General features: G+C 39.6%; 1 protein-coding gene across 1 annotated transcript in view; it reads left to right on the forward strand.

Annotated features, from left to right (window-relative positions):
- The window catches only part of TTC1 (tetratricopeptide repeat domain 1), a 56096-nt gene extending 34679 nt beyond the window's left edge, over positions 1 to 21417 (forward strand). Inside the window, exons 4-7 of the mRNA XM_006864922.1 lie at positions 7687 to 7723; positions 10069 to 10217; positions 14479 to 14533; positions 21284 to 21417. Of these exons, the coding sequence (XP_006864984.1) occupies positions 7687 to 7723; positions 10069 to 10217; positions 14479 to 14533; positions 21284 to 21417 (375 nt within the window). The remainder of the gene's footprint in view (positions 1 to 7686; positions 7724 to 10068; positions 10218 to 14478; positions 14534 to 21283) is intronic.
- Positions 21418 to 24487: the final 3070 nt, after the last annotated feature.

Here is a 24487-nt window from a genome sequence, read left to right on the forward strand (position 1 = left end):
TTTGATTTTAGCCTTTGAGTTTCTTCTGCTCTTCTTTTGTTTCTGCTTGAAAGCCTTATCTTCCTCAATTCATTTCCTTGTTCTGTTTCTTGGGTTGTTTCAGGGGTTTCTTTTTGCCACCTCCCAGCCCAACGTGGCGCCTGCTGCCCTTTCCCAGACTTGAACCAAAAGCAGAGCTGTGACCCCCAACACTACTGTGCCTGTGCCCAAAATAACCTTTTCTTAATGTTTTCCATCATCTTTTGATGCTTCCTGAATCATTGAATATTCTGACCATTGTTGTTGTTAGGTACGATCGAGTCGGCACCACGTCATAGCGACCCTATGCACAATAGAACGAAACACTGCCTGATTCTGTACCAATCTCACAGCCTTTGCTACACCTGCCCCTGTGTCAGTCCGTCTTACTGGGGGTCTTCCTCTTTTTTCTCTGACCCTCCACTCCACCTAACATGATATTCTTCTCCAGTGACTGGTCCCTTCTGATTATATCTCTGAAGAACTAGAGACAAAATCTGGCCATCCTGACTTCTAAGGAGCACTCTGCCTGTATTTCTTCTAACACAAATCTGTTTGTTCTTTGGGCAGTCCATGGCACTTTCAGTATTCACTTCCAACACCAATTCTTCCATGGTTTTTCTTATTCACTGCCAAACTTTCACATGCATATGAGGTTATTGAAAACACCATGTCTTGGGTCATTCACACCTTAGTCCTCAAGCTGACATCTTTGCTCTTCAACACTTTAAAAAGGGCTTGGCAGCAGATTTGCCTAATGCAATATACATTGTTTGATTTCTTGAATACTGCTTCCGTGAGTGTTGATGATTGATATGAGCAAAATGAAGTCTTTGTCGACTTCAGTCTTCTCTCCATTTATATGGATATTGTTTATTGGTCCAGTGGTGAGGATTTTTGTTTTAGTTTTTTACATTGAGATGCAACCCATACTAAAGGCTGTGCTCTTTGATCTTCATCAGTAAATATTGTAAGTCCTCTTCGCTTTCATCAAGCAAGGTTGTATCACCTGCATATCACAGGTTGTTAATGAGTCTTCCTCCAATCCTGATGCCACATTTTTCTTCATATAATCCAACTTCTCAGATTATCTGCTCAGCATACAGACTGAATAAGTAAGGTGAAAAGAATACAAGCCTGGCACATACCTTTCCTAATTTTAAACCATTAGCTGTTCCTTGGTGTTCGAACAACTACTTCTTGGGCTGTGTACACAGGTTTCTCATGTGCACAATTAAGTATTCCAGAATACTCATTCTTGGCAGTGATGTCCATAGCTTTTCATGATCCACAGAATCAAAAGCCTTTACATAGTCAATAAGGTACAGGTAAAATCTTTCCAGTATTCTCTATTTTCAGCCAAGATCCATCTGACGTCAGCAATCGTATCACTTTCCCTCAGGATCATTGGCACTTGATCATATGCTACCTCTTAAAATGGCTGAACATCCACCATTTCTTTTTGGTACAGTGACTCTGTGTATACCTCCCATCTTCTTTTGATGCTTTCTGCTTCATTCAATATTTTGCCCATACAATCTTTAAATACCTCAAGTCAAGGCTTGAATTATTTTCTTCAGTTCCCTCAGCTTAAGAAATGCTGACTGTGTTCTTCCCTTTTGGTTTTCTAATTCCAAGTCTTTGCACATTTCGTTATGGTATTGTACTTTGTCTTATTGAGATGACCTTTGAAATTTTCTGTTCAGTTCTTGCATTTTGCTTTAGCATCTCTTTGCTGGAGAGCAAAATTCAGAGTCTCTCTTGACATCCATTTTGGTCTTTTTCCTTTTTCTGTATTTATCTTCAAGGCTTGGATTCTTTCTTCAGTTCTTTCAGCTTGCAAAATGCCCGGAATGTTCTTCCCTTTTACTTTTCTAACTTTAGGTCTTGCACATTTCATTAATATACTTTGCTTTGTCACTCATTTTGGTCCTTTCTTTCCTATCATTTTAATAACATTTTGCTTTTTTTCACGCATGATATCCTTAATGTCATCCACATCTGGTCTTTGGACATTAGTGTTCGTTATATCAAATCTATTTAGAGATGATCCCTAAATTCAGGTGAAGTATACTCCATGTCTACTTTGGCTCTCAAGGACTTGCAAAATTCTGTCATGTAATTGTTATTGTTAAATGCTGTTGAGTCAGGTCCGACTCATAACAACCCTGTATAGAGTTTTCAAGGAGCAGCAGTCCAACACATTAACCTACAGTGGTGCACCAGGACTCCATATGTGATTATTTATATCACCCATCCTTTGTTTTCTTCAGCATTCCAGTCACCAGTGATTATCAGCGTATTTGATTGCTTGTGTGATCAGTTCAGACTGCAACAGTTAGTAATAATCTTCAATTTCTTCATTTTTGGCTCTAACTAAATTTGAATTATAGTCATAATTAAACTGGTCTTCGTTGCAGGTATATGGATATTTTCATATCACTGACAGCAGGATCGATCTTGAAAGGTCATTTTTAACAATGAGTGCTGAAGCATTCCTCCTTCAATGTGTTGTTCCCAGCATAATAGATCTTGTGATAGATTCAGTATGGTCACTATCAGTCCATTTCAGCTCACTAATGCCTAGGATATCGATCTTTATGTGTTCTATTTCGTTTTTTATGACTTTCAATTTTCCTAGATTCATACGTCAAACATTCCACATTCTAATTATTAAAGGAATTTTTGCAACTGTTTCTTCTGATTTTGAGTTGTGCTCCATAAGCAAATTATTGTTTTGTTGTTAAGGGCCATCAAGTCAGTTCCGACTCATAGTGACCCTGTATAGCGTTTCTTAGGAGCGACTGGTAAACTTGCAGTTCAAACTGCAAATAAAGGTCCTGAAAACTTTACTCCATCCATGTCATTAAGTTGCTTCTACTTTGAGGAGTCCTGGTATGGTATTGTAGAAGCACTGGACTACTAACTGCAGTGAATCAAACCCATTAGCCACTCCTTGGTACCCCTATTCAGGGTCTCTGTGAGTCAGGACTGACTCGATGGCACTTAACAACAACAACTTTGAGGAGGTGGCTATTACCCAGTCGTATATTAAATGCCTTCCAACCTGAAGGACTTACCTTCAGAGAGGAACTATGAGTTGAAACCTAAAGATCTTATTGAAAAGACGACTTTCAGCCCTGGTTATTTTTTCCTGTTTTTTTGTAGTGAAAAGAGAATTGTGGATATTCTATACAATAATACACTAAACTTCTAGCATGGAAACTCATAAACCCTTATTTCTAACTCTTTTCAAAGCAGCCTTCTTTCAAACCATCTAATTGTCAGTTGACATTAGATTTTTGGAAAAATTGTTATATTTATAAGTTCTGCTTAGAATGGCTTTTCACTTTCTAGTCTCAAAACATCTTCACTTGGATAATTTTTTCAGTTGTCTGCCTTGTTTTTTAATCATGACATTTTTATTATAGAATGAGTTCTTTTGTTTACAATCATGACAGTATCATCCAGACCATGGCATAGAAAGGAAAGGCTATGAGTTAGAAATTCCCTAGCTAACTGAAAATTGCCTCATGAGAAAGCGTACTGTCAATCTTTTAGTGGCTACCATAATACTGATCATTCTAGTGCGGTGCTGTAGGATAACCATTGAATGTTTCTACAAGTTTGGTGGTTCAAACCAACCAGCCACTCCTTAGAAATTCTGTACAGGGTCATTTTGAGTCAGAACTTACTCAGAGGCACTTAACAACTGTCCTTTAGCAATTAGGCAACAAAGTGCTTGTGGTAGGCGATAGGCCCAGTTAGCACTGCTGGACACGGTTGAAAACTACTAATCTATACATAGAATTGCTGGGAGGGAGCCACACTCTTCCCAATAGCTCCCCTAAGCTTAGGGCTTGAGTTTGTTCCTATTGTACTTTTGTGAAGAAATTGTTTGAAACTTTTACTATCCCAAACCTCAGTTCACAAGACCTACTTTTTTTGTTGTTGTTGTTGTTAGAAAAATTACCTCCCTAGCGTACTTCAAGAGAACCATTTTTGATGAAAATATTAGGTCTCTTTTGTGCGTGCCAGGAGGAGGCATGAGTGTCCAGCCTCTCTGCGAACCTCAGAGTACCCAACAGACTGATTTCTATGCGGGTACAGATTCCGATTGAGATTTTGTTTTTGTTCTTCAATTCACTCTTAATACTTTTAAGAGGTCTGTAAAATGAGAGACTTCAAAATGTCCAAGATTGATGACTTAGAACACTTTAGAGAACATATTCAGAGATTTTAAGAAAGGGATGGAATAAGATATAAAATTTCTGAAAGGCAGGTTTGCAAGCTCAGCATTCCTGAATGAGTGCCTTGGGCAAGCTTTAATTTCATTTCTGGAGAGAAAGAAAGCAAAGAGGAGTTACAGGGGGAGTCTTACATCTGGGGCTAGATACAGAAGATCACATGCTGTTACTGTTGTTAGGTGCCATCGAGTAGATACCCGACTCATAGTGACCCTATGTACAACAGAACGAAACACTGTCGGGTCCTGGACCAACCTCACAATTGTTGCCACGCTTGAGCCCATTGATGCTGCCACTTTGCCAATCCATCTCGCTGGGGTCTTCCTCTTTTTCTCTGACCCTCCACCTTACCAAACATGATATCCTTCTCTAGCGACTGGTCCCTCCTGATAATATGTCCGAAGTATGAGAAACGAAGTTTGGCCATCTTGGCCTCCAAGGAGCACTATGGAAGCCCTTCTTCCAACACAGATCTGTTGGCATAGCACTTTCAATATTCTCTTCCAACACCATAACTCAAAAATATCAGTTCTTCTACTATCTTCCTTATTCACTGTGCAATTTTTGCATGCATATGAGATTATTGAAAATACCATGGCTTGGGTCAGGAGCACCTTAGTCCTCAAGCTGACATCTTTGCTCTTCAACACTTTAAAAAGCAGCAGATTTGCCTAATGCAATACATCATTTAATTTCTCCACTGCTGCTTCCATGAGTGTTGATGGTTACTCCAAGAAGAATGAAGTCCTTGACAACTTCAGTCTTTTCTCCATTGATAAGGATGTTGTTTATTGGTCCAGTGGTGAGGATTTTTGATTTCTTTACATTGAGATGTAATCCATACCAAAGGCTGTGGTCTTTTATTATCTTCATCAGTAAATATTTTAAGTCCTTTTCACTTTTCATGAAGCAAGGTTGTATCATCTGCATATTTCCGGTTGTTAATGAGACTTCCTTCAGTCCTGATGCCATGTTTTTCTTCATGTAACCCAGCTTCTCAGATTATTTGCTCAGCATACAGGTTGAATAAGTATGGTGAAAGAATACAACTTTGTCACACACCTCTCTTAATTTTAAACCATTCAGTGTTCCCATGTTCTGTTCGAACAACTGCCTCTTGGTCCAGGTACAGATTCCTCATGAGCACAGTTAATTACTCCGGAATACTCATACTTCACAATCTTGTCCATAGCTTGCCATAATCCACACAGTCGAAAGCCCTTGCATAATCAGTAAGCACAGGTAAACATCTTTCTGGTAATCTCTGCTTTCAGCCAAGATCCATCAAACATCAGCAATGATATTCCTCATTCCATATGCTCTTCTGAATCTGGCTTGAACCTTTTGAAGTTCTCTGTCAATATATGATTGTAGCCGTTTCTGTATTACATTTAGCAAAACTTTACTAACGCATGGGATATCAAAGATATTATCCAATGATTTCCACATTCCATTGGGTCACGTTTCTTTGGAATGGGCACAAATACAGATCTCTTCCAATCAGTAGGCCAGATAGTTGTTTCCAGATTTCTTGGCAAAGATGAGTGAGTGCCTCCAGTACCACCTAACTTTCTTGAAAGATTTCAATTTGTATTCCATCAATTCCTGGTGCCTTGTTCTTCACCAATTCCTTCAGTATACCTTGGACTTCTTCCTTCAGTATCATTGGCTCTTGATCATATTCTACCTCTTGAAATAGTTGAACATCATTTCCTTTTGACACAGTGACTCGGTGTATTCCTTCCATCTGCTTTTGATGCTCTCTGCATCATTCAATAATTTACCTGGAGAATCCTTCAATAATGAAAGTCGAAGCTTGAATTTTTTCTTGAGTTCCACCAGCTTGAGAAATGCTGAGCATGTTTGTCCCTTTTGGTTTTCTGACTCCAGCTCTTTGCACATTTTTTTGTAATATTTGACTTTGTCTTCTTGAGCTGACCTTTGACATTTTCTGTTCAGCTCTTGTACCTCCTCATTTCTTCCATTTGCTTTAGCATCTCTACTCTGGAGAGCAAGTTTCAGTGTCATTCTGACATCCATTTTGATCTTATCCTTCTTTCTTGTCTTCGTAATGACTTTTTACTATCTTCCTGTATGATGTTCTTGATGTTGTCCCACAACTCTTCTGGTCTTCTGTCTTTAGAGTTTAATGTATCAAATCTGTTCATCAGATGATCTCTAAATTCAGGTGGGATATATTCAAGGTCATATTTTGGATCTCAGCTTCAGTCTGAATTTGCATATGAGCAATTAATGGTCGGGTCCACAACCATCTCTGGCCTTGATTTGGCTGATGATAATGGAGCTTGTTCTCTGTCTCTTTCCACAGATATAGTCAGTTTGATTTCTGTGTAGTCCATCTGGTGAGGTCCATGTGTATAATCGTCTCTTATGCTGTCTAAAGAAGGTATTTGAAATCAACAAATCGTTGGTTTTTCAGAATTCTATCATGTAATCTCCAGCATCATTTCTATCACCAGGGCCATATTTTCCAACTACTGATCCTTACACTTTGTTCCCAACCTTTGCATTCCAATTTCCAGTAATGATCAATATATCTTGATTGCGTTTTGGTCAATTTCAGATTGAAGAAGTTGGTAGAATTCTCCTATTTCATCCTCTCTGGCTTTAGTGGTTGGTGTGTAAGTTTGAATGATAATGGTATTAACTGGTCTTCCCTGCAGGCACATTGATATTATCCTATCACAGACAGCATTGTACCTCATGACTGATCTAGATAGGTTCTTTTTGACAATGAATGCAACACCATTCCTCTTCCATTTGTCATTCCTGGCTTGGTAGAAAGATGAGACTTTCTGCTCCGTAAATAGTAGCAGTCTCAGAAACCCAATATAGGATCACTGTGAGTTGGAATCGACTCCACAGCACACGACGACCACCACAAGTGTTTCCCAGGCTTGACCCTGGAACCATTTTTGAATGAATTTATTTTTTCAAAACTTTCTATTGTGAACTGAGAAGTGATTGAATCTTGAATCACAAGTAGTCATTCCTCTAAAAATTGAGCCCTTAGAGGCAAAAAGTGGCCAAATTAAGCAACAGGTTAGTGTACAAACTTGGGCTAGATTCAGCTCTTGAAATTTCCCAATTGTTATGCTTCTGGGTTCAGCAAACTCTACTGATCCATTACCAGCAAGTTGATTTTGACTCCAAGGCCATATAGGAAGGAAAGTGTAGAACTGCTGTTATAGGATTTCCAAATCTCAACATTCGTAATAGGTCTCACAAATGTAATTTTGAGTCCTAGCTTAAAAGTAGCATGCATTTTTTCTTGTAATTTATTTGAAGAGCATTCTGCATCTCCGTAAGTAGTCATTCATGATCAGCGCATGTCATTGAGCCTTTGGGCTGCTAAAGATAGATCTCAGTTGACACATACTAATGTTCTGTTTTCTTTTAGGACAAGAAAGAGATGGCAATCAGTGACTGCAGCAAAGGTACAACTTTCTTTATCTTGTTACGTGTTGACATACAAGAGCATTCACTACCTGTGCTAGACAAACTGGTAGAGTTTTCATCGGGTGTGCACTCAAACAAGACCCTTCCTCTGGGGCCTGTAAAGAGGATTTCTATCAAATGCACTATTTCAGAGGTCTGTATCGTTGTCATCTTCATGTAAGCATGTGTTTGAATAAATAGCTAAACCGTTTCTCCTATATAGTCAATAGGTGAGGGGTATTGCCACTTGGGCAACAGATACTCTTGGAGTTAAATGTATATCCTGTACTCACCAAATTACTTCCCTTTCAGAGTCCGATGGAAGATCTTAGCTTCTGTTTGGGCATCTGGATCAGTGTGTTTAGGGATGGAGCAACTGTCATCAGGGACACGTTCTGTTAGTGAAGTAGTAGTCTCTTCCACTGTAACAATCATTCCATACCTGCTTCGTATAGTTTCAATTATTCCTTTAGATTCTACACACTGAGTTAAGTGTTTGCTTTCTGATAGTTCAATTTTCATTAAGGTCTTTTACATCCCACCAACTCCTCCTCCTTCACCCCCACCCTCCCAATTTTCTTGACAGACCAGACCAGAACTTGCCTTTCTAACCAACTTGATGTGAAGGAGTCACTTTTCCTTGTGACCTCAATTAATACTCTCATGAGTCTCTTTAGCTAAAGTCTGGTTTTTTAATTTTGCTCTTTATTCCATGTTTCTTCCTTGAATAGTCCCTGAGAGAATCCTGCAATTGGAAAGGACCTTATATTTTATCTAGTCCTCCTCTCACCCCAAGCAGGAACCTCTTCTATTTGTTTCTTTATATTAATTAGTGCCTTGTCTACTTTCTTTTTTTAATATTTAGAATTTCTTTATGGTATCTGATCAAAACAGTAGTTACATTAGACTCTAGCAACTACTTTGGCCTCTTACCATCTTGGGCTAGACCTGGTTCTGAACATACTATTTTGTTATTTCAGAAGGTGTTTAACCGATCTCTTTGTGTGAGGTATATTGGTATGAAGAGTTTAAATTGGAAACAGCTTCTTCCCTGTAACCAAATGGTGAGAAAATCAAGTCTTGTAAGCTTGAGTGGTATAGATTAGGACACTTTCAGCTATAGCCCTAAGTGTAGGAAGTATCACCAAGATAATGAAGGGGGGAAGGGCAAGACTTACAACCAAAGTTGAAGAGGTTAAATTAGAACCTTTATACTTGTTGAGCCCCATACACTGTTCCTCTTTAATTTCAAATGGCTGGCCTCCTTCACCTGTTCTCTGACCACTCTGAGCTTGCCTCATTCTCCAGTCGCATTTCCTTGTATCATTTTTCTCCTCAGCTCTGTTATTGTCTAAAATGAGTTACCTGGAGGCTGTCTGCTCTTGCCTACTGGGATAACACAAAGCTTAATGAGAAGAAGGCTCCATTGTACTGTATTTACCATTGCATCCCCAGATATGCACTCCATTAGACAATTGTTATTAGGAGCTAGATAAATATTCACTGAAAGAATGAACAAATAAAAAATAATACAAGTTCTAGAGCCATGACATTTATTTCTAACAGAAAAAGAACAATTCAGAAGAGGTAGAGGGAACATGGTATACTTTAATCAAAATCGATACTGAAGCATTTTAGAAGGGTGACAAAGGAGAAGATACTATGCTTCAGTGACCTAATGGTACTAGAGCAGTAACTTGAAGACATTGAGCACTTAGCTAGAAATGTTACCTCAATAATCAGGAACTAGGAAAAGCCAGAACGAGAACAGCTTGCCACCTTCACATTCTCTCTTCACTGTGCAGGCCATGGAAAAGTAGGGAAAGGTCAGGACTTGGGAGGTTGACCATCCGTCAGACATCTCTGGCCCACAAGTAAAATTCTGCAGCTGTGTGTTTCTGTACCGCCTGCAAATTAAGAATACTTTTGACTTTTTTTAATAGGGGGACAAATCAAAAGAATATTTCGTGACATTTGAAAATTGAGTGAAATTTCAATTTCATGTTTGTTTAATTTTAAAAGGGGGGAGTTTATTCAAACACAACTAAACATAACATATTTGTTTACATATAGTCCACGGCTGATTTTGTACTACAATAGCCGAATTTAATATTTACAACAGAAATCTTATGGCCTTGCAGAGCCTTAAAATATTTACTGTTTTTCTTTTTATGGGAAGTTTGTCAACCCCAGGTATACCATACCAGAACTGAACCTGTTGCAGTCCATTTTGACAAATGACCTTCCTATCATACCCTTGGGGAACAGTTCACAAAATATACATGGCTGACGTTGTGTAGATCCTTTTCCTTCATGGTAACAATTACTTCTTTTCCTTCTACAGCAATTCAGTTAAACCCAAGCTATATCCGCGCAATACTGAGGAGAGCAGAGTTGTACGAGAAGACAGACAAGCTGGATGAAGCGTTGGAAGACTATAAATCTGTCTTAGAGAAAGATCCATCAGTACCCCAAGCAAGAGAAGCTTGTATGGTAAAACCTAATTTTTTTTTTTTCTTCTTCTTCTTCTTCTATTCTCTTTATTGCTACTCAGTTAATGTTAAGTAATCCTTTGGCACACAACTAAATTTGATATATATTCAAAAATTGATAATGCTCTTAATTCCTAGGGATGAAAAGGATTCTCTCTCATTGTTGTACTAGGGAAATCTTCTCCACTGTACTTGTACAGTTTAGTCTAAAATGATCATTAGTATTATAGGTAATAAACTGGTCTTCTATCTTTCTTTTTCATTATTCAGTCTCCAAGTTTCTATTCATTTATCATATGCATAGTCTTCCTGATGTGGCATAGTGGGATAAGCACTGGACTACTGTCGGGGTCTGACCTCGACATAGTTGTGTTGTTCACGAGTGTTTGGGTCACGAGGAGGGGAGATCCAGCGGCGATAGGGATAGCGAAAGAATACACAGACAAACAGAAGAAGGGAGACAATGAGGCACCCCAAAGCCAGGGTGGATACATCACTGGTGGGCAGGCTTGGGAGTATAGGCATCGTGGCCTCTGCAGGCAGCAACTCACTGCCCTGCAATCTTTACTGCATGCCTTCCAACCAGTAATGCACACCTGGGGAGGCCCGGGCCTCTGTTTTATTTAGGGGAGGAGCTTCACACCTAGCTGGGAGGGACTTAGGCAAGGTACAGCTAACATCAATACTTTTCCAGACATTCAGATAACTTTACATCATACTTCGCTGGTTCGAATCCGAGGCCAGCAACCTGGATTCTCAGGCCCAATTAACATATCTATAGCCCCTGAGGTCAGTTGGGGGAAGGTGAGAGTTCTGCAGGAGATGCCCAGGTGAATGGGCTGCACCTGGAAAAGGGATTAGGGAGGATGGGTTCTTTGTCTATAGAACAAAGAACCGAGAAGTAGCTAAGATATTTTTAGTTAATCCTTTTGGAGAAAGGCTTGACCTTGCAACCTTTAGTCTTAGGCTTTAGGAAAATATCACATTTATCTGTGGATTTTCAAAGGCTCCAGTGTATTAATTTAATATATATACCTGAATATTAAAATGAAAGCAATTTGCCATTAACTGCCAGTGGCCTCATTTGTTACACTCGGCCCTAGAGGGCATCGAACCTCTGACCAGTCTTACACGGTCCGCAACAGACTACCAACCACAAAAGTCAGCAGTTCAAAACCACCAGCTGCTCCTTGGAAACCCTGTGTAGGGTCGCTCTGAGTCAGAACTAACTCAGTGGCACTTAACAACAAAATTGCCCTCAGTTATTTCCATTCCAGTTGAACAGCTTCCAAACTAACCTTATCTTTCTTAGAATGGTTCTTATCATTGCCAATGTTATAGTTATTTTTATCTAAGCCATAAATTAGGTAAATGCTATTGAAGTGTGTTCCCCTTTAAGAATAACTTGAGATTGATTCTTTTACGTTTGTCAGCATTCCTAATTATCTCTAAGGCATAGAGCAAGATTGGCTGTGTACGTGTTGTTGTTGTTGAGTGCCATCGAGTCGGTTCCGACCCATAGCGACCCTGTACAGGGTTTCCGAGGGTGTAAATCTTTACAGGAGTAGAAAGCCTTACATGTTAGTGACCAAAATAATAGCTGTTCACTTAAATTTGAGAAACACTTGTTTTAACAAGTTCAGCAGATTTCTTGAGGGCCAGACTTTTCAGGTGACCATTAGGATGAGATCTCTAATTATTCCTCATTTAATCTTCAGCATACAAAGATTGCCTGCCAAACAAGAAGAAAAGACTGCAGACATTTTTAAAATTTAACCAAACATATTTAATTGAAGCAAGAGTTCAACATTTTAAAATAAGATTTTATTGTGTAAAATCTGAACGATTTGGACTGCCTGGGTCCTCTCTGTGTTCCTGCACACTGGCATTCAGCTAGAGCTCTTCAGTTCCAACCCTGACCTCACCACTTCTATTGTCCTTCACCCCACTCCTTTGCTCATTTGTATTTCCTGTCTGGCCCCTGAGGGCTTTTGAGTCTCCACTGTACAAAATGTCCTACTTACTACATGGGACTGTTATTCTTTGGAGCAAATCTGGAAAATGTTGACTCATCTTCTGCATTAATATATAATTTTTTTAAAAACACACTTCAGATGGATACCTTCAATAATAACATCTTTTATATATCACAGAATAGTGAAATAGGAGACAGGCTGGTTTAGATCATGAAAATACATATACAATTTGAAAATAGTTCTAATCTTTTATTAGACATTTTAGCGCAACTGAATGGTGGTGGTTGTTGTATGCCATCAAGTCAGTTCTGACTCATTTTGACCCTGTGTATGGTTTCCGAGGAACGACTGATGAGTTTGAATCACTGACATTGTGCTTAGTGATCCAGTGTTCATTCTATGGCGCCACATGGCATGAGAAAAGAGAGCAGAGTTCTTGGCTAAATTCTTGGTGGCCTTTAACCTTGTCACATTAGTTTTAAACCTGTGACAGGAAGTCCTTAATGCTATGTTATTATAATATGTGTTATAATGTATATATAATAAATCCACAAGGCAGTGTTCAAAATTTTTCATTTCAAACAGGTATATGTATTATAAAAGAAATTAATATAAGAGTGAGGAAAGGGGGGAGGGGATCTCTTTTATTATCTCAGATAGTTTCTCTCTCCAAAGTGTTCCATTCCTTTCTGAGGTTCCATCTGACACCGTTTCCCTTCAACCTAAACAACTGTTTTTATCATTTCTTTAAATCTTGTGTACTCTTTTTCTCTTTTATCACCTTTCTTATCGTTAGCTTTTACCTCCTAATACCTTGTTGTTTGCCTCATTGTTAAGACTTCATCAGTATTGTTGGAAAATGCTCAGACCATAAATTGATTTCTTTGGGAAAACCCTGTCTAGATATATGAGATGCCCAGAATTCCACTGCTAGTCACTGACAACTATAGGATTCTATCCCTGCCACTCCTTCCCCACCTCCTTAATTAAGATTCTGTGCTCCACTGACTGCAGACTGCTTTCCTTCCCCAGCGCTTGGGAACCCTTCCATTTTCATAACCACTCCTTTCATGCCCAGATAGATTTAATAGACTATATTCTTGGAAGACAGACTTTCACATGGTTCGTGACTGTATCTATTCGGTAAAGAGTAGCATAGTGCTCATCCCACCACAGCTCTGCACCTACTTCGCTGTGTCTGAGCTGAGGGTTTAGTCTTAGGATGGCCCATGCTGCTCTTGAAACTGACTTAATAGTAATCTTCTTTGGGGTGTCATACCTACCTTTTACCTTTGTGTTCAAGATTCCTCTAAGAAGGGGAAAAAAGAACTAAAGTAACTTGCAACTTTTGGGAAAGAGTAGCATTTCTGGGGATTTTCTCAGATTGCCAACCTTATTGTTGAAAAGAAAAAAAAACATCCCCCTCTGGAAAGCTTCTCTTTCTAACAGTTAGAAGTGAGAGTATGAGTATGTAGCTTTACCATCCATAGGTAATTCAGCCACTGCTTATGCAATACTTTTTGAAGAGGACTGATCAGTTATTTTGTAAAATGTCTCTCAATTCAGGATTGTATGTAAAGTTTTTTGATTCTTTATGATTGATCTGATTTTTTAATGGATTACTACTTTCAAAATTTCTCAACACAAGATTAGTATCCTTAAAACGTAATTCTTGTCAGTGATTCCTTGTAACTGATAATATTTTAACCTTCTTGTGTATTACATCTATGTCCAGAAAGTATTTAGAATTTTTATAAAGTGAGTTATTACTTGAATCCCAGAGTACTTAGAGTCAATTACAGAGTTTAAAGGGGGCCACAAGAGATTCTAATATAGGTCAGTGGTTCTTAACCCCAATTTTGGTTCCCAGGGATGTTTGACAACATCTGGAAACATTTTGATGGTCACTATTGGAAGGGCACCTCTGGCATCTAGTGGGAAGAGGGGGATGCTGCTACATATCCTTTCATGCACAGGACAACCGCCACAACATAGAATTGTCGGTAGACCTGGAGTTAAAAACCTTTGCTATAAAATTATTTATAAACATTATTTTATTTTCTTGAGGGTCTCCATTCTAGGCACTGAGATAGGAACTGGAAATACATCAGTGAACCAACAAAATTCCTATCTCCCTGTAGCCTTTTCTTTGCTTAAATGGAAAAATGTATGTCTCACTTTCTCATTATGATCTCACTTTCACATGATGTTTTTAATTTTTCTCAAATTCAAAATAAAGCCAGAAATATTTTTTGCCAATCCTTGTCTCTCTTCCTTTTCCCTCAGAGATTGCCTAAGCAAATTGAAGAACGTAATGAGAGACTAAAGGAAGAGATGTTAGGTGAGTTTGCTTCTCTTGCTTTCTACAACCCATGAACTTTTAGGGAGCTGGGGCTCTGGAGTGTCAGTGTTTAGGTCATCAGAAGACACTTCAAAGAGGATGTAAGGATGGCATGAGAATATGTCTAATAAAACCAGTCATTAGGGGAACACAAACTAAAACTACAATGAGATACACAACTATCAATCCACAACAAGTAGAATGACTAAAATAAAATTTAAAAGTAGTAACAAAGAGAGGGACTGAGAGCTGGCAGCCAGGAGGCAGGCTTGCAGAATGTGCCCTTTGGTGGTTTAAATTATTATATATGCCTGAATGTTAAAACAAAAAAGAGCCTAAAAAGGAGTAGAGAGAAATACTGTTAACTGGTGGTACATTTGTTGTGTGTCGTGGAGTCAGTTCCGACTCAACATGGAGGGGATTATAATCATTGTAATGAAACAGAATGTATGATTTGTTAAATGTAAAACTGATGATCTGCCCTGTAAACTTTCTCTCGATTCACAATAGAAACTCAAAAAAAAAAAAAAAATAGTGACAATATAAAGTGCTGAGAAAGCCCTCCACAAAGTACAGCTGCAGAGCAACTGGAAGTCTCATACATACATACTTTTCTGGTAGAAATGCAGAGTAATATAAAATGATTTGACAATTGCCTAAAAATTTGAGGGACTTCAAAAAGTTTATGGAAACACTTTTAGCTTTTTTCTTTTAACTTTTTATTATGAATTGAGTGGAGGCTTAAAGAGTAGATATCTGTTCAGCAGATCACATGTTTTGCTTCATTACAATGTTTGCAATCCCTTCCATGTTACCAACAGTTAAAGCATTTACCTCTTTATTGCGTTTTCTTGCATTCCTCCCTGTGTCTCCCACCACCTACCCCTTTCCCTCTTGTTGTATATTGCCCGCCCTGTCTCCATTGTTAAGATATGTCTGTTCTCTAACGTGTGAATAATTTTCCTTCTCCCTTAACCCCCGTAATTATCACACACTTTCTTTTATCAAGAAAAACTCAACTTTTTACATTGGTCTCATACAATATTTGTCCTTTTGGTACTGACTGATTTCACTCAGCATAATGTCCTCTAGGTTCATCCAGTTGTGAAGTGTGTCTATTCATTATTCTTCAACATTGTGTAGTATTCCATTGTATATATGTACTAAAGTGTGTTTAACCATTCTTCTGTTGACAGGAATTTAGTCGTTTTCCATCTTTTTGATGTGTTTCTTGTAGACTGCATATTGAGGGGTTCTGTTTTGTTATCCATCTGCTCACTCTGTCTCTTACTGGTGCGTTCCATTTACATTCAGTGTAATTAATTATCAATGCGTGCTAGTTGATCGCTGTCATTGTGCTGTGTGTGTGTGTGTGTGTGTGGTACTGTTGGTTTCTTCTACATAATCTACACTGAGTTCATGTTGTGAGTTTTCATTTTCTTAATTTCTGTTGTGTTAATGTTCACTAAGTTTTTCTTATTTTCCTCTTTTTTATTTTGATGTGGCAGCATGTTAATTTTCATTTAGGTTACCCAGTAATTTATTAATTTTTTCTTCCATGTAAAAGTTTGTTTTATCTTGCAATTTACTTGATTTCCTTGCCACATGGAAGTTCGGTTTCTCCACTATTCTGTCTTTCTGCTTTGTAGTAGACTTCATTATAAGTTGGTATCCCTGGTTCCCTAATTTCAGTCTTGTAGATTTATTTAACTTTAAATACTTTTATATCTGGATTGAGTTCTGAGTGCTGTTGTCATATATATGTGACTCTCAGGTTGTTGTCTGTTGTTGTTGGTTCTCAGCCCAAAGAACTCCCTTTAGTAATTTTTGTGTGAAGTTGGTCTAGTTATTACAAATTCCTTTCATCTCTGTTTATCTGAAAACGTTCTAATTTCAGCATCGTATTATATTGAAGAAAAGAGTGAAGGTTTCTAGACAGAGACCTATGTAGCAGTTGTGCTTCTTGTTGTTGTTAAGTGCCGTCGAGTCGGTTCCAACCCCTAGGAGCCCTGTATAAGGTTTCCAAGGAACAGCTGGTGAGCATGAACCCCCAGCTTTGCGGTTAAAGCAACTTGCAACTTTGCGGTGCAGCGCCATACCATGACTCCTGATATTTCCCTGAAGATAGAAATTTAATATGCACCCCCTCTCACTTATACATGTGGTTAGGTTCCAAAGACCAGGTCATTTTGCAAAGCTTGGAGTCATGTGAGAATGCAGGATGGTGACTACATCATTATATGTGGAGCCCTGGTGTGGAGCTGTGGGTTAATGCGCTAGACCACAAGGTCGGCAGTTCAGGCTCACCAGCTGCTCCTCAGAAACCCTATATAGGGTCGCTCTGAGTCAGAACGGGCTCAGTGGCACTTAACATCAACAACAACACATCATTACATACTGCCAAGCCACTGAGACTTGTGCACCAGCCATATTGACACAGAACTTGAACCATCACAGCCTCTCACCCCACCCTGAGGTTATTGCCCAACAAATGTCGTTTCTGCCAGACATATGTCATTAATGTTCAGAATAACCAGAAAATAGTTTTTTTTACTGTTGTCGTAAATGAAAAATACCAGAGAACAAGCTAGTCAGTAAATGTGGAGTGAGGTGTACTGTAAATCCCTTCAGTTTAAAGGATAGGCCTGGCCCTCTCTGACCTTCAGATTATCAATCCAGAGAATGAGAACAGATTTCCAAAGGTTCCCTCTGATAACTGAACTGGTTGAGAGTTGACCATTAACCTAAATTATTCTGACCCTTTTTTGGTACATCAGACTCAAAAAAAACCTGCTTCATACTCAAGATTATTTCTGCAGCCCTCCCCTGTTTGGTTTTAAAAAAGACTTTTTCTCTAATTTACATATTTAACTAGACTTGACACCGTATTTGAGTGGAACATTTTGGAGAGGTACTCTTCCTGCAAAGAAGAGGGGAAAGCATTTTCCTACCTAGTCTACTAACAAGGATGTTATTTTAGCGGAAAAAAAAAATAAAAGTATTTGCATTTAGTGATGAGGCCCTGCTGAGCCGGGTTTCATAATTGGCACAAATTGAATCTTGCTGGACACTTTTAGGTGGAATCAGAACTCCCATCTGTCTTTGAATGAGGAAAATTTCCTGTCTCTATGAGTACAAGTAAATACAAGTAAAACCCAAAGTTAAAAAATCTTTGTGTTTACTTGTATCCTTCATTTTCTTTGAAATATCTAAGGTGAATTTATTCCCTCACTTGCTTCTGTCTGAAGTAAACTCCCGTTAGACTTGAGTACCTTAAGTTGCTTGGTAAGTAATATATCAGATTATTGTTACACATCAGTAGTTAGGATGTGTAGACTCTCACTTCTTAATGTCTATAAGTATCATAAATAAAATAAGGACTCATAAGTGTAACTAGCCTCTCAACCTAGAAGGGAGAGATCCTACTCTGTGTGGAATGTTACAGATGAGGGGGCCATGATCAATGTGCTCTGAGATTCCTGGAGGCTAGACAATCTGAGCACAAACTTAATAACCCTTCCTTAGGATTTCAGAGCAAGCATGGCTGTTAGTGTTGATTCCTATGGACGCAGTGGCTTCTGCTGGAAGACTAACAAAGAAAGATAAAAAGCCCTCTGATCCCTGTTTTCATTGGCACTCAGGAAGTAGTTATCTAATAGAATGGGCTCCTGTTCACAGTGCTCAGTATTCTTCAACATGCCTTTTCTTTTCTGTGACTTGTTTTCCTTTGGGGAAAAAGAACTGTACCTTCCTTCTTGGAAGAAACTTCTAATGGGAATCATTAATGGGAGTAGTACTATTGTCACTCTCTCCTTGCCTGTCACTTGCAAATGCCATCATTATTACAGGAGAGGAGACCGTGGTGGGCATCAGTCATAGTGCCTTAGTCCTTGTTAGCCAGCAAAGCCAATCATTTTAGCTTCCGGTATCAGAAAAGGGTTGCCCATAGGGTGTTGTGTTTTGTCTTTTCTCTAGGATGATGAAACTAGTAGCCACCATAGCCAGGTTAAAGAAGGCTTTAAGGGACTTACGGGGTCTGGTCAGTGGTGAGGGAGGGGATATAGATATCCTGGACACAGCACCCCAAGAAGCTCAGAGGTTTTTAGAACAGCTGATAGTACTGGTGATCATTGCTTCTGTAATAAGGCCGATTTCAAGAAGACAAAATTCTGAATTCAGGATTAACAGCCCCAATTTGTTTTGATTTTATAGTATTAAAATTTTGGCTCTCACAGACCATTTACCTAAAAGTTTTTAGAATCCCCAAAGCTTCTCTAGGGAGCACGGTGGCTCTGTAGGATAAGCAATGGACTGTAAACCATAAGATTGGCAGTTCAAGCCCACCAGCTGCTCCATGAGAAAACAATGAGGCTTTCTGCTCAAAGATTTACAAGCTCAGAAACCCTATACAGGGTGGCTATGAATCGGAACTGACTCAAATGCACTTTTGACACTGTTGACAACAACAACAAAGCTTTCTTTGCTCAACTGTTGGGAACAGTGTATTTTCTGCATTTGAGTGCACCTCAAGATTTGTGGCTGATCAACCTTGTGGCACCAGAGTACCTTCCTCTACTTCAGCTTGGTCTGGAAAGCTACACTGGGAATGTAAGAGGTGTGGGCATGAAGGCCAGATAATGATACTAGCAAACATCTCTGAGCAAGAATCAGCTTTGATTACCAGTGGGAAAGAATATGCGATAAAGAAAGTGGTCATCATTTGCACATTGTTTTGTCCTGTATACTTGGCCCGGCCAGGAAACTTTCAAGCAAGTGGAATTGCCAAGAATCTGTATATATGTTTGCGGTACTGCCTTCATTTCCTGCCATTTGCTTCTTTCTCCAAAAGGTAGCATAGGTACTTGGGCTCATTTTCACTTGGGCTCATTTTTCACTTTGTCAAAGTGGTGCTTACAATTATTTGTTTCTGTTTTATTATTATTATTTTGTATTTTGTTGTTGTAGAGAATATACACAGAAAAAAAAAATACACCAGTTCAAGTTTCTACCTGTACAATTCAGTGACATAAATTAGATTCATTTAGTTATGCACTCAGTCTCGTTGTCCTTTTTGGAACAGTTCCTACCCTATTTATATAAACTCACAGACCCCCAAATTCCCTATGTGATCTTTTGAGTTGCTGTTGTCAATTTGATTCCCCATGGGTAATTCTTAAAAGAGCCTAATGCTCAAGGCAGACATTCTTCACTAGTTAAACTGAGCTATTTGGTTTAAAAAAGACTCCAAGCTATATTTTTGGTTCAAGGCTTTAAAGGTTATCTTTTGACAATAGTATCAGGGCTCAACCAGCTTTCTTGGCTCCAGAAAGTCTGGATCCCATGAGGATTTTAAATTCTATTTTGCAACCCCCACCCCCACCCCCTTTACAATTAGGTTTTAATATCAGGCTCAAAATTCTGGCCATCATCTCAAAAACAAGCTCTTAACAACTATTAGAGAGGGTGGTCAGTGGGAGTAAGTGTAGAGGCAAGTCAGATGGGCAATTAAAGGCCAGAAGTGGGCACGGGCTCCAGTGGAGTCCAGCAGCTCTGCTCTGAGCGAAATCTCCTGAGTATAAGCAGGTATGTTCAGATATGTGCTCTTCCAGCTCACTTGACTTCAGATCTCAGACAACTCTCTGTGGCAAGCTGTTCCATGACAGCTTTCCTTTGAGTAGAAAATAAGCGTATTAAAGAAGTAGTGTTTATTTGGAGGACCAGCTCATCCCCAATTACTGAGTGTGCAGAGCACACTGAACCACTGGGATCTGGAAGCTTTTTCTATTAATGCTTTCTCTTGGAGTGGGTTGTCCTTCCCTTTAAACATGGGAGTTCCTGTAGAGTTAAATCCTAGACTTTTCCCCAAAATTCTCATCATGTTAGGAAGAGCAAATGGCCTTGCATTTGCAAATCCTTTAGCTGGGCTTTATTTTATTATGGGAGGCCTTGGAATGACAAAAGCTGCAAGCCACTGAGTATAGTAGGAAGAAGCCCCTGTACCCTCTATTTAAGAACTGTCTTAGTTTTAGCTATTCTAATTGCCCCATAAGTTCCTACAACCCACTGAAGTGTCCTGGAAATTCCAACTCTTACCAAACTGACTCTGTGTCCTGTTGTATCTAGAAACAGCATAAATATCCGTAGTTGTATTATGCGCATCAATTTTGGCTTTAGGAATGCGGTCACCCCAGTAATGGTTAAAGTATGAAACTTGGGAAGACAAGACTGGACTATTGGGTTTGCTATGGAAGCCAGAGCTTTGCTTCTATGTTTAAATCCTGACTCAGTAGGAATTAACATTCAGCAAGTAGCTGCTGCTGTTTTGTAGAGAACAGACTTGGGGAAACCCCTGCCCTCACTGCCAGGCAGACAAGACTTGGCGGGGTGCCTCCAGCCCCAGTGGGAGCAGCAGTTGATTTTCCCATCATGCATCCCAGAAGCCTGTATTCAGTAGTAGTTCTGGCCAGTCTGGGAAGGAAGCTTTGGTCTCCTGGAAGGAGCAGTGGGGCTCCCTCACTTCAGATCCGTACAGCCCAGCTCGAGGATGCACAGCACTGAAGTGACTACACCGCTGAGGGGAAGAGGGGCCTCTCCTAAAAGATGTCACATTGTTAAAAGCAACCATTCATTAAACCACAGAAAAGTACTTCTGTTGTTTGTAATCAGCAAGAGCAAGGCAGGATCACCTGGGGTCTCCCTGCTTCTCTGCTTGCCCTGTATTCATTGGAATTTTTTTCTTTTGCATTTCAGGTAAACTAAAAGATCTTGGGAACTTGGTTCTCCGACCTTTTGGACTCTCCACAGAAAATTTCCAGATCAAACAGGATTCCTCTACTGGCTCTTACTCCATCAATTTTGTTCAAAATCCAAATAATAACAGATAATAAGAGATAGCAAGAGCTATAAAAGGCTGGCTTAGAAATTGTGTGCTGCTTGCTATTAGCAAGGGGAAAGGCCCTACCAATGTTCAATTCTTAAAAGCATATTATCTAAAAGAAAGGCTATCCGATAGAGGCCAGTGCTCCCATCTCCCTCCTGTTGTGTGATCAGTGTGAAACACACTTACAGATGGAATGGGCCTAATTTGGTTTCCATTTGAGACAGTGTCTGTGCAGCTAGTACTCCTCCTGGTTCTGGCTTCATGTCCTTTATTTTGTCCAGGAGGAAGTGTGCTCAGCAAGACTGACCTTCCTGAGCTGCTCCCCACCACCACCACACACACACACACAGCACGTCACTGGTTCAAGCCCACAAAGTCTCTCCTGAGCCACACACACACCTGTTGGTGTGAAGACTACCCAAACGTGATTGGTGGGGTTCTCACCTGCCATCCCCTCTCCCTGAATTTACATCACATGCTGCCATGAGTGCCTCCAGCGCATTCTGATTTCCTCTTGTGGTAATAAAGCTTTCTGTGATGGTCTGGGCTGTGAATTTTGTCTCCACAAAGGCCAAAAAGTAGACAGCCTCTCAGGCTTTGGGGATGCTGTTGGTTTCCGGTTGTTGAGTCTGAAATCCACAAAAATGCCCAGTGTCAGGATTGCTACCTTGGAGATTATCCAGAAGAATGAACCATTTTTCCATGTGCTAGAATTCTTATTAGTTGTCTTGCACCTTTCAATATTTGTGTGGATAATTATGAAACCAGTGTTTCTAAGCAAATATTAACCTTAATAATTTCTAGTCAAAATGGCTTCATTCAAATGAGTGGTGACATGTGAACCCCAAAACAGTGCTGTGTTCTTCTAAGACTACAGGAACCCAGAGGTTTCAAAGGCAGGTTTTGTTTTTTCCTCTAGTGATGAGTTGGTACTGATAAGTTTTCAGATGTCCTGGTTTAAGTGTCAAATGCAATGATAAGTAAATTTTATAGTAGGAGTAGATAACTTGCAGGATTCTCAGTCACAAGTGGGGAACTTTTCTCTGCCAAAATTTATAGCATCATTTGTAGGCCACACAAAATTATCAGCTTAAAGAATGAGACTGCTGTATTTGGTCAAACATTTAATTAACCACAAAGCACCAAATGGAATACACAGAAATCCAGTTGACTACATCTGTGGATAGAGATAGTGGGAAAGCTCCCTATCACCAGCCAAAACAAAGCAGATTGTGAAACAGACCCATCAGTTGCTCATACGCAAATCCAGGCTGAAGCTAAAGAAAATTAAAACAAGTTCATAAGAGGCAAAATCTGACCTTGAATATATCCTAACTGAATTTAGAGATCCTCTAAAGAACACATTTGATGCATTAGACACTAAAGACTGAGGACCAGAAGAGCTGTGGGATGAATCAAGAACATCATACAGGAAGAAAGCAAAAGTTCAATAAGAAAAGAAAGAAGGAAAAGATCAAAATGATGTCAGAAGAGACTCTGAAACTTGCTCTCCAGTGTAGAGATGCTAAAGCAAGTGGAAGAAGTGAGGAGGTACAAGAGCTGAACAGAAAATTTCAAAGGTCAACTCGAGAAGACAGAGTAAAATATCGTAATGAAATGTGCAAAGACTTGGAGTAAAACGACCAAAAGGGAAGAACATGTTCAGCATTTTTCAAGCTGAGGGAACTGAAGAAAAAAGGGATTTTTTTCAATCCTCAATTTACAATACTGAAGGACTTAAAATATTGACTGATGAAGATCAAAGACCACAGCCTTCAGTATGCATTGCATCTCAAAGTAAAGAAAACAGAAATCCTCACCACTGGACCAATATAATGAAGAAAAGATTGAAGTTGTCAAAGACCATTTTTCTAGGATCAACCATCAACACTCATGAAGCAGCAGTCAAGAAATCAAGCGATTTATTGCATTGGCCAGGTCTGCTGAAAAGACCTCTTTAAAGTGTTGAAGATCAAAGATGTCAGTTTGAGGACTATGATGCACCTGATCCAAGCCATAGTATTTTCAGTAACCTCATATGCATGTGAAAGTTGGACAGTGAATAAGGAAGACTGAAGAAGAACTGATGTATTTGAGTTATGGTGTTGGAGGAGAATATTGAAAGTACCATGGACTGCCCAAAGAGCAAACATCTGTGTTGGAAGATGTACAGCCTGAGTGCTCCTTGGAAGCCAGCATGGCCAAACTTCGTCTCGTACGTCGGGCATATTATTAGGAGGGACCAGTCCCTGGAGAAGGAAATCATATTCAGTAAAGTGGAAGGTCAGAGAAACAGTGTAAGACCCCCAACAAGACAGATTGACACAGTGGCAGCAGCAATAGTCTTAACTGTAGCAACGATTGTGAGGTTGGCACAGAACCGGGCAGTGTTTCATTCTGCAGTCGGTACCAATTCGATGGCACCTAACAAGCACTTGATCACAAGGCTGGTTTAAAACAGCTGCTCCCCAGAGACTATAAAGGTTGGTATGATTTGGAAACGACTGGAAATGTGTTTGCCTTATGGCCAGATCAAATGCCCACAGGCCGGCTGTTCCCACCCCTGCTCTAGGTGACACATGGCAGTCATATGCCCAGTGTTGTGGACTGTGCTGGTTCTGATCTCTTCCAAAACGCCCCCTGCTAGCACGATCAGTGAATGATGTGCTGCCTTAGCTAAAAGTTTTGAGGCATGTTGTACCGTGACATCATACTCAAAATTTAAGCATTTGACTTGTTTGAAAATATATGTTAGAACAGTTTTATTTCAAAAAAAATAATAATACCCAAAGCACCAAACCCAGTGAGTGGACTTGAGCTGGACTCACACAAAGACCCTCTTTAGTTCCCAGGCTAACTATGTACAGGAGCAGTCTCATCCCACTCAGTGGTGGGTGGGTTTGAACCACTCACCAGCTCCTCAATTTGACATCCAGCACCTAACCCACAGCACTACCAGGGCTCCTTCAGCCTCTCCCCTACCCAAAATGTGCTATTTTGCATTTTTCTTAAGTCTCTTTAACATGTGACCTGGCAACAGACTAGATTTTCGTACCTGCTTCTGCACTCAGCTT

The sequence above is a fragment of the Chrysochloris asiatica genome, unplaced genomic scaffold, assembly GCF_000296735.1.
Source record: "Chrysochloris asiatica unplaced genomic scaffold, ChrAsi1.0 scaffold00073, whole genome shotgun sequence".
Taxonomy (NCBI): Eukaryota; Metazoa; Chordata; class Mammalia; order Afrosoricida; family Chrysochloridae; genus Chrysochloris; species Chrysochloris asiatica.